The sequence below is a fragment of the Rhinichthys klamathensis genome, unplaced genomic scaffold (assembly GCF_029890125.1).
Source record: "Rhinichthys klamathensis goyatoka isolate OS25496 unplaced genomic scaffold, OSU_Roscu_1.1 h1tg000291l_1, whole genome shotgun sequence".
Lineage (NCBI taxonomy): Eukaryota > Metazoa > Chordata > Actinopteri > Cypriniformes > Leuciscidae > Rhinichthys > Rhinichthys klamathensis.
In genome coordinates this window covers 320507-341603 of record NW_026606810.1, presented here as the reverse complement: position 1 = coordinate 341603, position 21097 = coordinate 320507, and the positions used below count along the sequence as shown (strand labels likewise).

At 37.6% G+C, this 21097-nt stretch overlaps 1 protein-coding gene across 19 annotated transcripts in view; it reads left to right on the top strand.

Moving 5' to 3' along the window:
- Positions 1 to 21097, top strand: part of nfasca (neurofascin homolog (chicken) a) — a 92793-nt gene that overhangs the window by 49564 nt on the left and 22132 nt on the right. For 7 of the 19 annotated variants that reach the window (XM_056269861.1, XM_056269862.1, XM_056269860.1 and 4 more), the window contains exons 2-20: positions 252 to 310; positions 3500 to 3673; positions 6686 to 6703; positions 8190 to 8295; positions 9306 to 9496; positions 10349 to 10471; positions 13111 to 13281; positions 13618 to 13665; positions 15996 to 16107; positions 16339 to 16523; positions 16621 to 16752; positions 16841 to 16984; positions 17073 to 17184; positions 17932 to 18098; positions 18246 to 18393; positions 18634 to 18770; positions 19485 to 19526; positions 19654 to 19755; positions 20832 to 21029. In XM_056269861.1, the coding sequence (XP_056125836.1) occupies positions 3580 to 3673; positions 6686 to 6703; positions 8190 to 8295; positions 9306 to 9496; positions 10349 to 10471; positions 13111 to 13281; positions 13618 to 13665; positions 15996 to 16107; positions 16339 to 16523; positions 16621 to 16752; positions 16841 to 16984; positions 17073 to 17184; positions 17932 to 18098; positions 18246 to 18393; positions 18634 to 18770; positions 19485 to 19526; positions 19654 to 19755; positions 20832 to 21029 (2230 nt within the window). In that variant the 5' untranslated portion in view covers positions 252 to 310; positions 3500 to 3579. Of the gene's footprint in view, positions 1 to 251; positions 311 to 3499; positions 3674 to 6371; positions 6429 to 6685; positions 6704 to 8189; positions 8296 to 9305; positions 9497 to 10348; positions 10472 to 13110; positions 13282 to 13617; positions 13666 to 15995; positions 16108 to 16338; positions 16524 to 16620; positions 16753 to 16840; positions 16985 to 17072; positions 17185 to 17931; positions 18099 to 18245; positions 18394 to 18633; positions 18771 to 19484; positions 19527 to 19653; positions 19756 to 20831; positions 21030 to 21097 lie in introns of those variants that run through there. The other 12 variants (XM_056269863.1, XM_056269864.1, XM_056269866.1 and 9 more) reach the window with 9 other exon arrangements.

The window sequence follows — 21097 nt, the reverse complement described above, 5'->3', positions numbered from 1 at the left end:
GTCCAGTACTCTGTAATCTCAGCTGACTTCAGGACCACAGATTTTAATGGTACACTTAAGTGAAGTGGAATGCCTCGTGTTACAGTAAAGCCTCATGTCTGCAGGCAGAGGACAAGACGTTTTGCTTCTATGTTACTTTCTCTATTAAGAACCAGTGGTATGTAGGTACCAACTAAAATTAGAGCAATAATAATAAACAAATGCAGGTGAACAGAAAAAAATATCATGAACCCCCTTTTTTGTCTTCACAGGTCTTAGAAGTCTCTGCCATCATCGACCTCGACATTGACCAAATTTCCAACACCTTTGTGTAAGTTTATACCTATTATCTTGATTGCTCTGCAGCTACGTATTTTCTTTTATGGTCGATTACACTATTTATTGATCATTGGCCATTAAAAAAGTATTTCATTGCAGATTGCTGTGATTGATTGATTTTATTTTACTTTATTTATATTTAATCACAGAATTCTGTGATTGACCAGTCATAATCAACTCTCGAGAGCCGTAGTATAATACACATATTTCATATAATATTAACAATATTTATCAACTGTGTTTATTCATTTAAATGTTGCTTAAAGTAGCTTAAATTTTTTAATATCAGATGGCCCTGTTATGTCGCTGTGAATGCTCATGTGTGTATGTTATCACATATAAATACATATTCTAGTGTCAACAGTGTCTGTGGGACAATTAAGTATGGAAAATCTCCTCCGTGCCCTCAGGTAAAACGAGTGTAAAGTTTGTCATGTCTATTGAAAATGGAGTGTTAAAACGTGCATATGGTGTGTGTAAGTGACAGCTGTAGGGGCCATCTAGTCCAGCATCCTTAGACTCTGTCTCAGTGAGGAACAGTGCTGAAGGGGGCCCGAGGAGGAGTGAGTGGGGCGTCTGGGGCGGAGAGGCACGGCTCCACTAAGGGTAATTGGCTGTGATGGGCATGTGAGTATTTATAGAACGGTAGTATGGGTAATGTGTGTGCGTGTGTTTGGATGAGAAGACTGCCTGGGGCTGTACTACCATCAGCACACTAGGGACATGAAGAGAGAGAGACAGAGAGATGAAACCCCAGACTGTTAGACCTTCAACCTACAGTGGCACCAAGGACATTTGCCCTCACAGTGCCATTTAGTTTTCAGTTGGTTTTTTTTGTTGTTGTTTTTTTTTACAGATATGCATCAAGTTGTTTTAATGTTCATTTACATTGCATTTAGACTCGAAAGTAATTAGAATGAGATTTTTTTTAAGTTTATTAATATTAACAAAATGTGTGCAATTAAAAATTAAATTGAAAACAGAGCAACTGTATTGACTAACCTTGTGTAACGGACATAGGCCAGTAAGAGCTGTGCTGTAAACCTCACTCCCCTGGCCTCAAGAGATGCGCTAGCGACTGACGCTAGCGGCTGTGGTCTTTAGAGCGCCCGCCTACCGCGCTGGAGACCCCGGTTCAAATCCCGCTTGGAGCGGGTCGAGTGGGAGTGGTTACACACATGCATTACAAAAGACTTTAGTCCAATCAGATGCGAATCCCCTCCCACTAATACCACCTACAGCCGACTACCAAGTACTTTATAATAAAGCCTGTTAGCTTTTTAATAAAAATGGGACAAGCCCTTCGATATTTCCCACCCAAAATTCCTGCTTCTTTTTTATAATTTTAGTTATGGGCTTTAATTATTTATCATTTTAGTTTTCGTGTCTGCTCTGATCGGATTTCTTTTTTTCTTAAGGCATTATTCCATGAACACCCCCAAATATTACATTATTTTCTGTGTGTCCTTAGAAACCGTGACATCAAATGTAGGCACTTGAATTTAATAAACATTTCTTAAAAATATTGTTGTGGGTATTAAAAATAAATTAATTAATTTTTATTCTGCACCCGATATTCGCTTCTGGAAATATTCACCATTTATTACGCTGCATTTGACTAATTCAGAAAAGTCATTTAATGGAATTTTAATGTCCTTCACATTATGTTAAGATATGTGCGTCTTAGGTTTATCGTAATGAGACAGAGGGACTGTGATTTCAACCATTTGCATACTGATTTATGCCATTTTCTTTTAATGTTTGGAATAATTGTGAAATAAGAGAAGAATCAGATACAAATGTTTAGACTCAGGTCAGATGACCAGAAATTTTATATGTTTAGATTTAGAACCGCATATGAAAGTGGCCCAAATCAATACACAAAAAAATTATGATTTATATATATTTTTTACTGCTTACTCGCATTCAAAAACCACCACATATATTAAAAGTCATATTTGGCTGAAAGTAAACAGTAAATGCGGGCATGTTCATTCTCTTTTCCAGGCTACTAGATGTCTTGGTGAAGTTTTAGTGCAGCCATGAAGTGCATCAAAACTATTTCAAAATGCATCACTTTTCTCACTGAATGAGGTTTTCCAGCGGGTGCTGTTGCCATCATGCATTAATAAGCTGTGATAACCGTGACCATTAACGAGTGAAGAGTCAGACACTATGCCCACTCACCTGCTCTGATGGAGCCCAAGTGGGTTTCAGGACTATTATGTTGTTAATCACTGTTTCAGTTCCAGTAGTTCATTTCACACTTTGAACTGACAGATAATACAGTTTGTAATATCTGATTAATCAAACAACAAGAGCAGAATGCTGGAATATCATTGTTCCAGATTTAATGTGTTCAGTTGAGCGAAGAGAGAAAGGAGGCAGCGAGGTATATGGCATTCTTCAACCCCCAATCTTGTTCCTGAATTATTTATTTATTTATTTATTTATTTTTTCACACTGTATAATAAATGGTCTTGCTACCCAGACCACCTTCCGCGTGTGAATTATAGGGCCATGGCTGCTCATTTGCATAATTACGCTAAGATCAACTATAAGTAGATGGTCTCTGCAGGGAAGGGTTTGTCACTGACCTGCAGACTGTGTGTGTGCTGTTATTCAAAGAGCGTAGAGGAAAGTCTGGAGAGAATGTCAGGTTTATAAAAGCAGGATTTGACAGATGTACTAGTGCAGAGAAACAGAGCTGCCAGAGCATACAGCTAAAGCCAGATGAGTTAACATCTGCCATCAGACCTCAGTGGTTTGTATATTAGCCCTGTCCTCCATCTTGGGATTCGGTGACCCTGTCAAGGGAACCGATTGACCAGCAAGAGTCATTTTCTTCCTGCTTTGGAGGTTTGTATGGTGATGTGTAGGTGTGATGCGCTGATGCCGCATTCATCTGTAAGAGGGCCAATGGCTCCAGGGAATGCTTGTGTCAACTGCAAATGTAGGCCAGCTGAAAACCTCCACGTATGCACAGCCCAAGCCTGCAGTACACAACCACAACTGTGTATTTTAGCGTTTAAGGGTGTCCCTGCAAAATCTGAATAAATAGGCCTCTATGAGAAGTCTGTTTTTGTTTGCTTGGAAGGCCAGTGGCACCTCCTAAATGTCACTGTAATGTCAAAAGGATTATTCAGTGAAGTTCCTTAACAAGCAGTTTTTCTTTTCACAGATAACACAACACAGCTAAAAGTGTACAATTAAATCAGTAGAGAGCTGGGACGGGACGGGTCAGCCAATTGGAGGAGAGAGATGTGGACGCAGGGGCGGTGGGCGGCACTGGCGGTGTTGTCAATAATCTTGCTGCTGTCAAAGGAAGCGGCTCCAATTGAAGTCCCACTGGACCGTAAGTCATCCACATTTATATATATATATATATATGACATACTTTGTTGATCCTGGAACAACATTCATGTTTGAAAATTTAGTCCTAACCCTATCCCTACCCCTAAATCTAACCCCATCCATAACTTATCCCTAAAGCCAGAGGTAAATGTTATTGCTGAATAACACTGATGTAGAAGCACCTAACCCTGGTTGTAAGCCAAATCTGATTGGTTGATTGGAATGTTATTCCAGGATCACGTTCATCATAAGGATAGAGAATCACATGCAGTCCCATCCCCCATCATATACGAACACGCACTCATATTTAGACCTCCACAGTGTGCCACTTCAACTCGCAACATAAATTATATACTCTGCACTAAGTGTGTATTTGATGAGGTTTTCTAACCTCTCTTTGAGGCTTAATGGGGTTATTGTTCTGCCATTATGCATTAAATAAATAATAGACGTGACATCCATTTACCAACTTTGCCATTTATTTTTATGCAAGAAACAAGCTTTCATAACCCGACTAAACCAATATTATTGGGATGTTTTCTCAGATAAAAACACAGCACTACACTAAATTATAATGGTGGTTCTCAACTGGTTTTGCTTCAGGATTCAGATTTTACAGTGGACAATGCTCTGCCACAATAATTGATTGCACAAAATATTATCTCAGTGGTGTCATGCTCTCTTAGCAGTTCCACTTAAGAATGATTAGTCAGCTAAGCAAATTTGAAAATATGTAGCTTTGCAAATTTATAGCGCCCTGCGAGACACTGGCGTATATCATGGTCATACCATTTATGAAACATAATAAATTAGTTAAATCCATTATATCCGCACTGCATCTGCAACAAATAAACCAATAAATCCACTCCGCCTTCTATTGTCTGTTCTACCCCTCAATTTTTTTCAGTTTCTTTCTAATAATAGCAGTCCAGGTTTGTCTTTATCTCTTATGAAAAATTATTTGAAAGCTCATACAGAGCGAGACAACCCCAGCGGCGCTCAGTGCTCACTAGCTTCAACAATAGAGGGAGCTTCAGTCTGACCAGGGGCTGTCAGCACCTCCCCTTCTCCGCCTGTATTCCCAAAGCGCCATCATTCGCTTTCCTTTCTCTTTTTCTCATTTGGCCTTTTTTCTCATTCCGTCTTTGGCAACTACTCTCCCCCCTCTATATCTAGCTTTCACTACAGTCTCTGGCCCCGTCTGTGTGAATCTCTATTGATCTGTGTAGATGGAGAAGATTGGAGCACTGATCCTGTCTCTGAGCACTTCATAATACCCCTCTGACCTCTTGACCTCTCTGAATGTATGCAGCAGCAGGGCTACTGGGAAATGACAGGCATCTGATCTCGCTATTAGTGACTGTGTTGTGTTTTCATTTGTACGCTTATACTCCATATTACACGCACCATAAGCAGGACTCGTAATTTTCAGACCAAGACCTAGTTTGGATAGAGAAACAAACATGAAAAGATGAAATTGAGTTTACAATACCATATTAATGATTTGTATACTTTATGATGCTTAAAATACAAATACATTACTGGTCAAAAGTTTGGAGACAGTTGGATTATTTAATGTTTTTTAAAGAAGTATTTTATATCCCTGCACAGTCTGCATTTATTTGATCAAAAATACAGTAATACTAAAACGGTAATATTGTGAAAATGACTGTTTTTCTATTTTAATATATTTTAAAATGTAATTTATTGATGGCAAAGCTGAATTTTCAGCATCATTACTCCAGTCTTCAGTGTACATGATCCTTCAGAAATAATTATAATATGCTGATTTGATGCTTAAGAAACATTTCTTATTATTATCAATGTTGAAAAGAAAACCATGTAACAATGTAACAGTCTTTACTGTCACTTTTAATGAATGTAATGCCCACTCCCCAACTTTTGAACTGCACTGTATACTGTATGGATTCTTAACTTTGGCTTAGTTTACCCAAAGGCCAGTCATACTGTGCGAGTAACTGTTTCATTTTAAAGTGGACTTTTTTTTAAGACTTTAGTTTAGTTTAGACTTTAGTTTTTTAAGACTTAAGTATTTGTTTTGATATTAGTTCAAACAATAATTGTCAGACCCTCTTCAGAAGACCCCTGATCTAAAAGATTGAACTTGAGATGTGACTTTAAGCATCTCTCCGTTATTTTCCTAATGTTCCTTCACTCCTAACACTTCCCCCGAAATGTGATTTCTATTGACGAGGGTTGTCATCGTGTCCCAGCTGACCTTACACATGCGCTCACACACACTAACACATATGTTGCCCAAGAGATCCCATCCCCCGTGACCTTGCTTATGTGCTATGATTGATGTCAGATGATGAATGGCACAGAGCCAGAGATGCACCTGTCGCTATCCCATGAAAACCACCACAGACACATGGATGCTTTCTGATACTATAACCTGAGGATGAAGGTCATATTCCGTTAATTAGCAAAGCACAATCGCAAAAGCAATTCTTGACTCTTCTGATAACATACATCATAGTGATCGAACACCCCCATCCCCTCCCCCCGTCCGTCCGTAGGGGCTGTCGCTTTAACCGTCTGACAAAGAAAGACAGTCGAAGATTAAATATGCTGCCATATGGGGAAGAAAAATGCACTGATTATGATTTGCTAATGTGGCAGTGATGTATTTTTGGTATGATGTTCTGTTTTTTTCAGAATAGTCTTATTAATATGCCCTCTCTGTTTATTTGCAATTGTCTCTCCGCTTCATTCATCTGGCGGCCCATTAACAGGTAGGTTCATTTGTTTGGTTTCTTTTTTTGGTATTAATATGTTAAAGTAGACATCGTGTTGTGTGTATAATAACTAGTAATTCAGTTTAGCGGAAATTAACTAAAATAAATGTTTGTCTTAGAACTGTATTAAATGTTTTAATTATTGTCTTCTCTATAGTCATTATTTAACATCTCCCATGTTTCCTCAGTCTCTCTTTTAACTATTCCCACAATTAATGTTTTTCTCTTCGTCCGCCCCTCCTTGGAACTAACAGCAAAGATCCAGCAAGAGCGTAAGTGCTTCATTAACACGGATTAACTTGTTCATTTAATCAGCGGCTGGTTTTAATACAGCTTACAGCAAAACTTATCTCATCAGAAATCTAAAGAACAGAATTATTGCTGTTGGACATTGCCCAATCTCTTTTTACAATTAGAGCAAATACAGTCCCCAAAAACTATTGAAAAGACCCTCAAACACAGTCTCAAGAGAGCTTGCATAAGTTCACTGTGCTACTCCCGATAAATTACAAAGTCTATCATTTATTAAATCTGATTAATATTATAATGTAAGCCCAAGAGCATGTCTGTTTGGCAGGCCATGTCTTTGAGAGGAAGGATTACTTCAGGGGTTTGTTAGCCGTGCCAGAATACCCACAGTTCTCAGCCAGCTAGAAGTAGAGCAAAGCAGTCAAGAATCTTGTGAATCTAATCATGTATCACATTCAATGAGTATAATACAGTAACAGTGACTAATAGGTACAATTTGGTGTAATGCAATAGAGTGCAACAGTGCCCGCCCACTTTTTCACCGGCCTTTGTTTCACCCAATCTCTTGATTTAAATATGTTAATTATGTATTTATAACAATATATTTAATGCTTATTGCAAAAAAATGCATATTCAGTATATACAGATATTTAAGTAGTTTGAGAGAGCGTAGGGAAACTGACACCACAGCTGCATCCGAAATCACATACTTCCTTTCTATATAGTTGGTGAAAAACTGTATTTGACAAAAGAAGTATGTCAGAATTCACAGTACTCATAAAAGTAAACCCGGATATCCTATTACTTCACGCCAGATTCTGAAGTGTGCATACAATGGACACTTTATTCCATGAGGCCAGTTTTAATGTTAAACAAAAAATGTGAACCCGGCTGATAGCTTCAACAAAAGCATATATACCTGCCATTAATTAACAACCTCGTAGCTAACAGTATGTCTTTAAAGGTTCATAGGTTATCGTTTAATAATCAATTCCGCTATGGAGAAAGTGAATGATTTTTTCTTCCGGAACCTGACTGTTGCACTCTAAAGTCCATTGACGAAATTTGTGTTACATAATGGCCAAGTAGCATAGTAGCTACTTGTGTCCACTGAATCTTACATCTTACAATCTCTCACACCTTTTTGTGAGGCCCACACTGATTCTACACCATTTTTTAACAATTGTGGGTAAATTGTGATAAACGAAGCTGGTACAATAAACTTATCAAATTAGCCAGTATATTTAGTAAACAAACACACAAGCGGCAGGGAATTTGAATGTTATGAATGATGAATAAGCAATGTTTTTCCATCAAAACTTTATCTTTCTATACCAATTGTATCTCTATTTTGTTACTAAGAGTGAATAGAACAACCTTTTGTTTAGTTTGTACTGTAGACAGCAGCGAGAAATGCAACGCTTGCATATGTATTCATGACATTGAGTTGAGTGTTCTTCTACAGTGCTGTTGAGATAAGACTCTCTCTCTTTGTCCCTCCCTCCGCAGTGAAACAGCCCCCCACCATTGTGAAGCAGTCACTAAAGGACTACATTGTGGACCCCAGAGATAACATCATCATTGAATGCGAGGCCAAGGGGAACCCCGTGCCAACGTGAGAATGGATGAAACCTTTTTTTCTTTGTGCCATCTCTTCCTCTCTATCTTTTTGTCACCGGTTTGTCAGCAACCTCTTACTGTATACCTCCATTTCCACCTTACATCATCCTGTCCTTCTCTCTCTCATTCTTTCACTTCTGTCGCCGTCTAATTAAACCCGACGGCCATTAGTCTCGGCATGACAAAGACCAGCACATTTTTGTGAGAGTGACACCCAATGCCCCAACCTGACAGTGGCACTGCCAGTTTTGTCCTCCCTCCCTCCCTCCCACTTGTACCCTTCTTATGCCATCAGATATGCAGGGGCGCTCACTCTGGCTCTTGTTACTTGTGCTTGTTTGTGAAAAGCAGGCCTGACCAGCTCAACACAGTGTGGCCATTCAGACGGCCTTTTTGTTTGGTGGTATGTTGGGCTTTACAAAACCTTCCACTCAGCCTGGTCCGCAAAACAATTGTGGTCTAATAATACGCTCAGTTTAGTGTTCACGCTCACAGAATATTCAGTAGGTTAGTAAATGGCACCCAGTCAACTCCAGGCACGCAATCCTACCCTTTTTCAAAGTCGCAATGAAACGGAAGATCTTTTTTTTTCCATATTGTGACATACATCCAAGTAGTGAAACGGATTATCGAAAAAGAAAAAGGAAGACTTGGTTCTATCCATCGGTTGTTGATTGGATGGATGCAGATCTGAATGCAAACTAGCAATTGTAAGAAAGAGAAAGTTTATGAGGACGAAATGAGAAGTCTGTCTTTTTACTGGAAGATTGAGTTGTGAATTTTTTGTTAAAATTACAAATAAAAAATAAATAAACATATGCACCAATGAATTGCTCACATTAAGGGAAATAGAGTAAATTTCCATTTCATGTCAACTTTGGTTTGGTATTCATGTTGTTGGTTTGATGTGTGTGTAAATCCCCTTATTAAAAAGCTCCAACAATGGACCTATTACATAAACAGCGTCAAGTTGGCACAAATCCTGTTTGTGACCGGTCTGTGCAGGTTTCAGTGGCGGCGGAATGGGAAGTTCTTTAACGTGGGGAAGGACCCGCGGGTGACCATGCGGACTCGTTCCGGAACTCTGGAGTTCAGGAGCAGTGGGAAACCGGAAGATTATGAAGGAGAGTACCAGTGCTTTGCTTCCAACGACTTTGGCACAGCAATTTCCAACAAAATCCTGCTTCGAGTGTCAAGTGAGGGCTGGTTTACTGTAATGTCAAAGCTCAACATGTACTGTACACAACATGCACTTCATGCAAAATGACTGTAAAGGGATTGTATATTCTGTCATCATTTATCTATCACCGTCAAGTTGTTTCAAACCCATATGACTTTTGTTGTGGTTGTGGTTTACAATAAACCCTATGTAAGTATACTTGACATAATATATGAGGTTGTATGTGGGATTATGTATATTGTAGTTCTACTTTTTTAAAGCAAGCAAATGCATTTGTGGAACTCAAAAGTAGAAGATTTTGTCATATCGTGGAAAATGTCCACATGATGCTATATTTTAGTCTTCTGAAGTGATACAGCATTGGCTTATACCAATAATCTTCCCCTCAGCCTTAGCTCTCATATTTTATCTCAGTTTCAGTTTCAATTGGTTACAAAACATACAGATACTAGTGTCATTTAAAGGGGTAAACTTTGTTCCTTATCTATCCCTAAAAGGTTTGAGTATGTTAGATTAGTAATATGTAATAATATGTAGAATATTTAGAGGTAAATAAAGTACAGTTATCCCTTTAAGGGTGCAGTGACAAGCTGTACAATTCTTGCAGATTTTTTCAGACCGTGTACGGACTACTTTTATGATACATCATTTTTGGAGCTCGACATCGTTGCCCTCGCATTGTAAGGAAAAAGCTAAAATTTCTCCCTTTGTGTTCCAAAAAAGCAAGTCATACAGGTTTCGAACAACATGAGGGTGACAACATTTATGGGTGAACTATCCCTTTAAAAGTAATATGCACACCACTTGCAATAGAGTGATGTCATTATGTTATATTCCCTGATCTGGTGAACCTGTCTCCATTGCTCAGAGTCTCCGCTGTGGCCGAAAGAGGTTCTGGAGCCAGTAACTGTGCGTGAGGGGGTACCACTCGTCCTGCCCTGCAACCCTCCCCCTGGTCTCCCCCCTCCTGAAACCTTCTGGATGGACAGCTGTGAGTTTTGCTCATCACTTCCTGTGATTGATTGTGTCTAATTTCTTAACCTTACCCCTCCTCTCCTTCACCTTCACGCTCTGTTTTACCTCTTCCTCAAACCTCCCTCTCACTTCCTCTTACTTTCAGTCTCTCAGTCTGTGTCCTCTGCACCGCAGTGTCCGTTACTGCATTAGTGCTGAGCTAGTGCATGTATGCGAATCTGCACTACCTGATAAAAAAGCTGAGAGAGCAGAAGCAAGCATGGCACTGAAACATTTCAACAGACCTAGAATCAAGAAACATAGACAGACACATACCCTGCACTGCTTTGATCACACATCTTGACTGTTTGTCATCATTAGTACAGTGATAAATGGCTCTTTTGAAATGTGTCAGTGAAAATTAGAAGTATTAATCATAAGGATCTTTTAGATAGAGTAACTTCTAGCTTGAATTTCCATACTTCCATCGTTGAGTATAGTCCTAAATTCGATAAAGAACTTTCTAGAACACTCCATTTTCATTGGTCACACTGATAACCTTGTCTCAAACTAACACTATTGGTTAAGCCAGTGATTCTGTGTTATATTGATGCCCATTTCTGCCATATAAAAAAAAAAAAAACATGTTTTGGTAAATCACAATTATAACATTTAAAGTTTTTTTTTTTTTTTATGTCACTTTTTATGTCACAATTTAAACTTGTACCTCATAGTCATGACTTAGTATCTTATCATTTAAACTTTTTATGTTATAATTATGATTTTCCAAAGCATCAAATCTTTTTTTTCTTCCATAAATGTTGGGCTCGAACAAACAAAGAAATGTTTTGATAGTGCCACCATTTTTTGGCTAAATTAATTTATTCTGCACATATAATGTAGTTATCTTTGCATATTAAACTGGCATAAGATAAAGATTTTAAAAAGGATGAACAAATATTAAAATTGTGGCCATAATTAGTAAGTCGATAACCTATAAAAGATGATGACGTATAAACGATGATCGATAAAATTCTATATTTTGTATTAAAAATAAAACACTGAAACCTCAACCTGGGTGAATGGAGAACATTCCAGGGAACTGCATTCTTCAGTGGGCTGTCCCCGGGGTTGTATCCTTTCACCGTTATTATTTGTTTTATATACAGATAGGTGCAGAAGTCAATATCCAGACAGACATATTATTAAATATGCTGATGATACAGTGGTGCTGAGTCTGTTAAAGCAAGGTGACACAGAGCATGGGCCCATTTTGAAATATTTTTTGGATTGGTGTGAGACTTCTCATTTACATATTAACGTATCCAAAACTAAGGATATGACTATAGAATTTTATAATTCTGTCGGAACTCCATCTAAAGTAGTTATTGCGGGTAAAGAGGTTGAGAAGGTCGGTTCATATAAGTATTTGGGTACATTAATTGATGACAAACTTAGGTGGGTGGAAAACACAAATCTTATTATTTCGAAAGCACAAAAACGGTTATATTTACTGAGGAAGCATAAGTCCTTTGAAGTGGATATAATGTTTTATAGATCTTTCATTGAAAGTGTTTTAACCTTTGCTATGATCTGTTGGTTTTATGGATTAAATGTTAAAAGTAGATCCCAGCTTCAGCACATTATTAATTTAGGGTCAAAGATTACAGGATCTGTACAGTTGGGTTTGTCTGCTTTGTGTGAGAGAAATGTTCTTAGGAAGTCTTTGACTATCCTAGAGGATACATACATCCCACATTTTGTTTTTAGAATTTGAATTGCTTCCTTCAGGAAAGCGATATAGAGTGCCCAAGTGGAGGACCGTTAAAGCTTCTAGGTCTTTTGTTTCAAACGCAGTTATGAGTGTAAATACTTATTTGAAACAAAGATAAAGGTACCGTGAATTTTAATTAGTAGTTATATGAAGAATTATTATAAATGCCCGGGGTTTGTGATGTTTTTGTGATGTTTTTCTGATGTTTTTCTGATGTTTTTCTGTTTTATAAAAATGTGTATGTTTGTGAGGTTGAAGCTACTTAAATTGCCCTGTAAAGGGACAAATAAAGATTTTACTACTACTACTACTACTACTACTACCTCAGTGTTTTAAGTACTACATAATGTACAGTATTAAAATGTTTATTTATTCTTCAGATTTGCTAAAGATTACATTTAACAGTAATTAAATATTTCATTGTTTTTAAATTATTAGTGTTAATTATTAGATTAACTTTCGCAAAGGTAATCTAAATGTAAAAATAGGGGAAATGAGCATGCATAATTAAATATGCAACTGATACAATACATTAGAAACATCTCTAATATCATCTGGTATCGATATACTGTGCATTACTTCACCTTTAAGATACTGTCTAACTTCTTTGCACGTGAGATAATATCCATCACTAGAATGTCATTTGATCACTACACTCTTTGATCCACAAGGCCGGAGACATCATTATTAAATCCAGACTCAGTGTTGATTAGTGCAGAACGTCTTGTCTTCATCTCGTACTCCTTTCCCTTGAGTGTCACATTTGCTGAGCCTTGTGATGTTCCAGGCCAGAAGAAGATAATCATGCTTGTGATTTCTTCTGTTGCCTGTCGGCTATTGCACATCAAATGAAGTTGAACAAATGAGTCTGGATTCTCTTTTCTTTTTGTCTTTCTCCACAGCCATTATGCCTATACCACAGGACAAGAGGGTGTCAATGGGTCTGAATGGTGACTTGTTCTTCTCCAATGTTCTGGCTAAAGACGCCAACCCTGACTACAGCTGCAACGCTCGCTTCGAGTTCACACACACCATTCAGCAGAAGAACCCCTACACCCTTAAAGTGCAAACAAGTGAGTAGAGATTTCTGATGATTCAGGATTGTGTGTTATCTTTTATTTGATGTTGTTACTCTGAAAAGGTGCTGCTGTCTAAGGTGAATATTGTGGTCCATCTAGTGGTGAGGAGGTAGTATTGCAGTATCTTAATGGACATTTACCTTTAATGGTTGTCTTTGCGTTTTATTTGGATTGCCTTAATTTATTGCTATCACAGTTTCAGTGATGTTTGAGGGACTATGCATCTTCCATTTGATTCAGTATTGTTCTGTTCTTCCTGGTTGCAATTAAGTGTATTTTTTTTCCTCTGTATTTGTCTGTATGTTGATTAAACTGCAAATTTATTCACAGAGGAACCTTATAATGACACCTTTCTCAACTCCACTGATCTGTATGGTGGTGAGTTCCACACACTGCTAGTTTGTTTTCTGTGCTTCTGTAAAAGAACACTAACGGAGTTAGCAATGCTGTTTCTAACCACATACAGCAGAGGAAATGCTAAGATAGTGTGTCTGTTATGTAATACACAATGTAAAGAAAGATGTTCCACATTAAATTTATTGACCGTAGAACTTACCACTCAGTGCTTATGTTACTTAAAAAAAATGTAATACATCAGTCTAAGCAGTTTTTGGGGTCAGCTATTCAGTCATATTTTGAAAGACCAGTATTCAAATTTATCTGGTAATTGCTTTCATTATCCTAATCACGTTGCTCATTATGGATATATGGATATGAAAGTAAGGAGATTAGGCAAGAGGTGCTCATTAATATTTCAGCAACATTAATCCAATGATAACCATGTGCAAAACCGCACATATGTATCCAAGGATATGGCCTAAGGGTGGCACTGAATATATGAAGAAAATGGGTAAATCGCAAACCCTGTCAAAAACAGGCATAGATCCTATTTCACCCCAAAATCAAATGGAATATATTTGCATAATTCCCCCAAAATCTGGATTTTTATCTTATTCGATTTTTTTTACAGTTGTTCGGGGGGGTTAAGATATTTTTTAAATGTTTCTACAGAATGATTTTCATTGGGTTTTTTTTTTACTTTTTTTTTTTATTACTACCATGATGTATACATACTTTAATATTTAATATTCATTAAATTAAATATTCATAATCTTTCAGTTTCTTGAATGAATGTTCAAATAAAACATAAATTTAGTATATATAAAATGTATAATAGAATCAATTTTATATAATAAATAAAATATATTATTTTAAATACTTTTAGTTTATTTATTTTTTGGTTTAAATGATTGATTTTGGGGTTAATTATGACCCAGACTTGTTCTTGATAGGCTTTTTGAGAGTCACCCATATATGACAATGTTGTCAGAACCTTGGTTCACTGACAGACACAAGCTTTTTAAAGCTATCTTGGTTCTTGTCTCAAATGTATAGTCTCCACCAGGGCATTGTGGGGTCGCACTGACAGAGAACTGGCACCGCTGTCACCACAGACACACGTGACCGTGGCGTGAAACATGTGTTCCTGGCAGCTTCATAGTCTAATCTCCCAGGGGTTGTCCTCCCACTTAATGACACCAACAAAGGCTGTTGTCACTCCCTCTTCAAGAGCACTGTTCGCAATGCTAATAGCTGAGAGCTAATCTTACTGCTAGATATACATTACAATAGAGACTAATACTGCCATGCTCATCAAGTCTTCCTCAGGGAGAAGATTGTCTGTGTCTTCTCATAACCAGGGTTTTATGTCCACAACTAACCATCTGTCTGTCGTCACAGCTCTTGATTCTTTTTTCATGCTTATGTAATTTTTGCATAAAGATTTCAAATGATTTTACAGAAACAATGATGATACAACAACAACAGTGTATTATGATGCCTTTTTTATACTTGTTTGAAATAAAATATAACGTTCAAAAGTTTGGGGTCGGTAAGATTTGTTTTTAAAGAAATTAATACTTTTATTCAGCAAGGACTGTCACTGTTTTCACAAATATTTAAGCAGCATAACTGTTTTTTAACATTGCTAAAAATAAGAAATATTTCTTGAGCACTAAATCAGCATATTAGAATGATTTATTAAGATCATGTGACACTCTGTTTATTACATTTATTAAAATAGAAAACCGTAATAATATTGCTAAATATTACTGTTTGTACTTTACTTTTGATCAAATAAATGCAGCCTTGATGAGCATAAGAGACTTACCGACCCTACATTTTTTAACTGTAGTGTAAATTTGTTTGAAAAAAACCCCAGTTATGTACCTTTTGATACTTATATGCTGGTGTGACATTGTTTTGCTTGAATTCTTTAAAGTTTAAAAATAAAAATATCACTGATAAAAAATATATATATATTTCCTGTATGCAAATGTAACATCTTCTTTATGTGAGAAACGGAAGTATTGGAACCATGTTTCCACCTTAGAGTAAAAAAAGAAGCAGCTAATTCTGTCTTTGTTTCTCAAAACTGTGACTTTATATCTCACAATGTGACTATTTCTTGGTTTAAACTTTCTCTCACAATTATCTTTATATTTTTTACTTTGAGGTGTGGAAACAGGCTCCTATAACTACCAACACATTACTGATGATGATGATGATGATTAATTAAAGCATTAATAAAAGAGTATATTGTTCATTTGCAAGTTGAATCTAACATTAATCCATAACAGCGCAACATTATATTATAGCTTATAATAATTGTGTGTAGTTGCTCCTAACTCAAACCTTCTTTTCCACAGTGCGAAATGTACCAGAAACCCAGCCTACCTTTCTGTCTCCAAAGGGCTTGTCCAGCTCCAAGATTGTGCTCCGAGGGGAACAGCTTCTTCTGGAGTGTATAGCAGCTGGAGTGTGAGTGTATACCAGTCTTATTTTAGTATTATTTATATACTTTTATAGTATTTCATAATATTTAGAAGTAGCTTTTATTTAGAAGTACATTTCTAATTAGATGTAATTTTAACATTTCAAATTTTAGGTAGGCCGCATATTCAGTTCCCACAAAATACTTCAGTGTTAGCATGTTCTTAGATTTATCAGTTACAATTAAGTAACGTCCTGTTCTTTTTCATCCCCCCCCAGCCCAACTCCTTCCATTAATTGGTTCAAAAGAGGAGGAGACTTGCCAGCAAAAAAAGTCAAGCTTGAGAACTTCAATAAAACTTTACGCATCCTCAATGTGTCCGAAGAAGACTCTGGCGGCTACACCTGCATGGCCAGCAACAAGCTCGGCAGCATTCGCCATTCTGTTGAAGTCCAGGTCAAAGGTGGGCCTTAGAGAAAAAGCAACTGATGCTTCTTGTTCATGACATGTATGCTCCTTTCTTTTACTGACTTCTATGATTTCTTTATTGGCTTGAAAAGCTGCACCCTATTGGCTAGATAAGCCCACCAATCTGGTGCTTGCCCCTGATGAGAATGGACGGTTAGTGTGTCGTGCCAATGGGAACCCTAAACCCACCATCCAATGGCTGGTGAATGGGGAACCTATTGAAAGTGAGTCAACTGTTTTTCCTGTTCTAACAGTTGGAATCATTGTCCACAAAGCAGTAATGCATACTTTTTCCTGCTCTTTGTGTAACAGGTTCACTACCAAACCTAAACCAGCAAGTTCTTGGGGATACCATCATGTTCCATTCGGTCCAGATCGGAAGCAGCGCAGTGTACCAATGTAACGCCTCCAATGAGCACGGTTATCTACTGGCTAATGCTTTTGTCAGCATCCTGGGTAAAAACAATGGAGTTAATCGTTCAAAATGTTCAGAGAGGGCATATAATGCACTGATTGTGAGATGTTAGTGTTGTTTTCTTCCCAGACATGGCACCGCGAATGCTAGGCCCAAAGAATCAGCTGATCAAAGTCATTGAAAACAACAGAACCTTCCTCGACTGCCCTTTCTTTGGCTCACCGTTCCCTTTACTGCGCTGGTGAGCTTACGTTTGATTGTTTGAACAGATACTGTTCAAAAGTTTGGGTTCGGTAAGATTTTTTAATGATTTTAAAAGAAGTCTTTTGCTTACCAAGGCTGCATTTATTTGATAAAAAATACAGTAAAACATTAATATTGTAAAATATTATTACACTTTATTACAAAAATATTATCACACTGTTTTCTATTTTCATATATTTTAAAATGTAATTTATTCCTGGAATATTCAGTATCATTACTCCAGTCTTCAGTGTCACATAATCCTTCAGAAATCATTCTAATATGCTGATTTGGAAACATTTCTGAATATTATCAATGTTAAAACCTGTTGTGCTGCTTAATGTTTTTTTGTGGAAACTGACACGTTCAACACAACAGCATTTCTTTGAAATTTGAGATTATAACTGTCTTTACTGTCACTTTTTATTAAAGGCTTAGTTCACCCAAAAATGAAAATTCTGTCATTAATTACTAACCCTCATGTCGTTCCAAACCCATAAGACTTATGTAACACAAATGAAGATCTTTTTGATGAAGATCTGTGATTTCTGTCTCTTCAGAAAATGTGGACTAAACCGCTCGATTCATATGGATTCGTTTTGCGATCTCTTTTACGATCTACGTTTTGAAGCGTCAAAGTGGTAGTTGCATAGACTGTCAATAGAGAGACTGCAAACTTTTGAACAGTAGTGAATTAGAATAAAAATTTGATTTAAAAAAATCTAAGATACATGTGTGTGTTCAGGTTTAAGAATGGCCTAGGCAGTGGTCTGGATGGTGGTCAGTACAAGCTGTACCCAAACGGTACTTTGGAGATCAATCAAGCCCGGCCAGAAGACCAAGGCACCTACACCTGTGTCGCCAGCAACATCCTGGGCAAGATGGAGAATCAGGTGCGCCTGGAGGTTAAAGGTGAGATCGGAAGCATTAATCATTAAGTCAGACTTGTACATTCGTGTACACACTAACTGTGACTTTTTAATCAAGAAAAAATAACATTATTGCCCATATGTGAACCTATGAATGCCTTCATTTACTCCGTGTTGTGCTTCATTTCAGAGCCCACAAGGATAGTGCGGGCACCCGAGCATGTCACAGAACCCAGAGGGAGCACGGTTCGCTTTGACTGTCGAGTTAAACGCGATTCTTCCCTTCCTGTTACGGTCACATGGCTGAAAGATGACAAACCTCTAAGCTTCAGCTGGACGTAATGTCACATAACTTTACACTTGTACAATATAATCATATTTAGACTGAACACTATTTTTCACTCTTATATACCAAATTCACTTTCAGCAGAAAGAAGACTCTTATGCTCACCAAGGCTTCATTTGTTTATTTAATCAACAATAAATAATAATTTAATTTGAATATATTTTAAAATGTAATTTATTCCTGTGATGGCAAAGCTGAATTTTCTGTACGTAACATCTAATTTGTCATCTAGTTTTGGTGGCCGGTTGAGAAAGGATGAAGAGTCCTTGACTATTCAGAATGTCAATCCAGAAGATGGAGGAACCTACACATGCACTGCCAAAACTGAGATAGATGAGGACTCTGCCTCAGCTCGCCTTACAGTTATAGGTACACACACTGGTACACACACTTTCACACACACCTTACAATCAATGTAGGTCCTCTTTTATGCACTTTTCTCATGTTCCTAATGGCTAGTAACTTACTTCATAATAGATACGGAAATAGGCATGTGGAACAGTCACATGTCACATATCCAGAGGATAATAAACTTCCCTAAAAAAAAAATGTTTTAACTTTTGTAACTTATAGATCTGTCCCTCTTAAAATAACTCCACAAATAACTTAAAATAACTTCTGTTATGGAAAATAAAGCATGTTTTCCTAATAGTTTGCTTGAAGATTACTACTGTTGTGCCTTCTTCATTAGCTATAGTGTTTGACTGCATCCAAAATCGCATGCTTCCCTACTATATAGTATAGTACTCATAAAAGTAAACCCGGATGACCTTTTATTTCCGGCGAGATTCTGAAGTGTGCATTCGATGGACACTTTACTATCCCACGAGGCCACGGGAGAGGATTTGTGAATGGAGTTGAAGCGACGCAACTGATGCTTGTAGGTCACCCGATAATGACAACATGGCAAATGTAGTGTGTCCGATTACATTCATACTACAAACATTGATGCTACATAGAACATACTTTTTTAGAGGGCGTGAAGTAATTTTGCGATTTCGGATGCAGCCATCGTTTCTCATTATATTTATCTACTAATAGTCACACTAACCCTTGACCTGACCTTTGACCTTTACCTCATAGAGGATGACATCTCTTCTGCCTCAAATCGTAGTGCCTCTGCAGGTAACATATCAAAGACAGTTATGTCTAATGTCCTATTAAAGCCTCTAACAATCACCCCTTTTTTAACTTAGAATAATTAGTGGTTGTGTAAGTTTACATGGTTAATTAGTATACTGTTCTCTTCCAGGTCGACCTGACCCCCCTCAGGATCTTGAGCTCTCGGACCCTTTAGCACGTAGTGTCAGGCTCACCTGGGTGCCTGGGAATGAAAACAACAGTCCTGTTACACGTAAGTTCAGAGTTCAGATCAAGTCTCATGTCTTTAAAGGCTTTTAAAGTCAAACGAGTGAACTTAACCAACACCTCTTTCACTGCTTTTAATAGTGCTCTTGTGTTTACTTACCTCTTGTTTTAAAAACACAAATCAGGTTTATCAGTCAAGTAAATATGACCTATTAAAACAAGCATTTACAATTTGTGCTGTTGTGATGTTTCCATTGCAAACAACTCTGAATGTCTCTTTTAAGTGATAGATTCAAGATTTGCACATAATCAGTGTTGCCAACTTTTTTCAAGGGAAAGTAGCTAAAGCCTGCTCGAAAAGTCACAAAATTTCACTAGATGATAGCATTCAATTAGCATATTTGTGATGTCAATGTGTTCATTCTGCCTAATCCTGTGTTCTGTGTTCTTTGCCAGATCACACACAGAACTTTCCACTCCCATTGGTGCTTTTTTTTTAAATTGCGCTCTCACACTAATTTGCCCTGTTTAGCAAATCTGGCCCATAGTTGCTAATTGGCAACACTGCTCATAATACCCAAAAAATTAAAAAACAGTAATCACCATGGCGCCATCTAGTGGTATATAGATTCAAATGATTCAAATAAATAATTTGTTTCTTTTTGAGATTGACTCTCAGCTTTAAGTATATGAGTTTTACCTGAATCAAAATATTATTTCATCTTTAATATAATCGCTGTTTTTAAAAATGAATAGTCTACCATTCAAATACTCAGACTTGAGTTTCCCACTCTGTGTAGGACTGATATCTCTACCTCTTACTTTTTAATGACTAATAGCAGGAATTTAAACTATCAAACTGTTTCCTTTTCCGGGGCGGCAGTGGCTCAGTGGTTCATGTGGGTTGTCTACAAACCGGAAGGTTGGTGGTTCAATCCTCGGTTCCACCTGACCAAGTGTCGAGGTGTCCATGAGCAAGACACCTAACCCCAGCTGCTCCCGACGAGCGAATGTGTGAATGGGTGAATGTGAGGCAAATTGTAAAGCGCTTTGGTGGCCATTGGGTCTGTGAAAGCGCTATATAAATGCAGTCCATTTACCATTTACCATTCCTTACTACAGAATTCTTCGTCCAGTTTGAAGAGGACAGGTGGGAGCCGGGCAAGTGGCAGAACCTGTCTATATATGATGGCAACCTAAACTCAGTTAACCTGCAGCTGTCACCCTTTGTCAACTACCAGTTCAGAGTGATTGCGATCAATGCTGTGGGCCAGAGTCAACCCAGCCACCCTTCTGCACGCTATCAGACCAGCGGAGCCCGTAAGTGATCACTTATATCGCCCTGATAGGAATGTGTTCAAAAAATTACATTTTTGCTTTTTTTATGC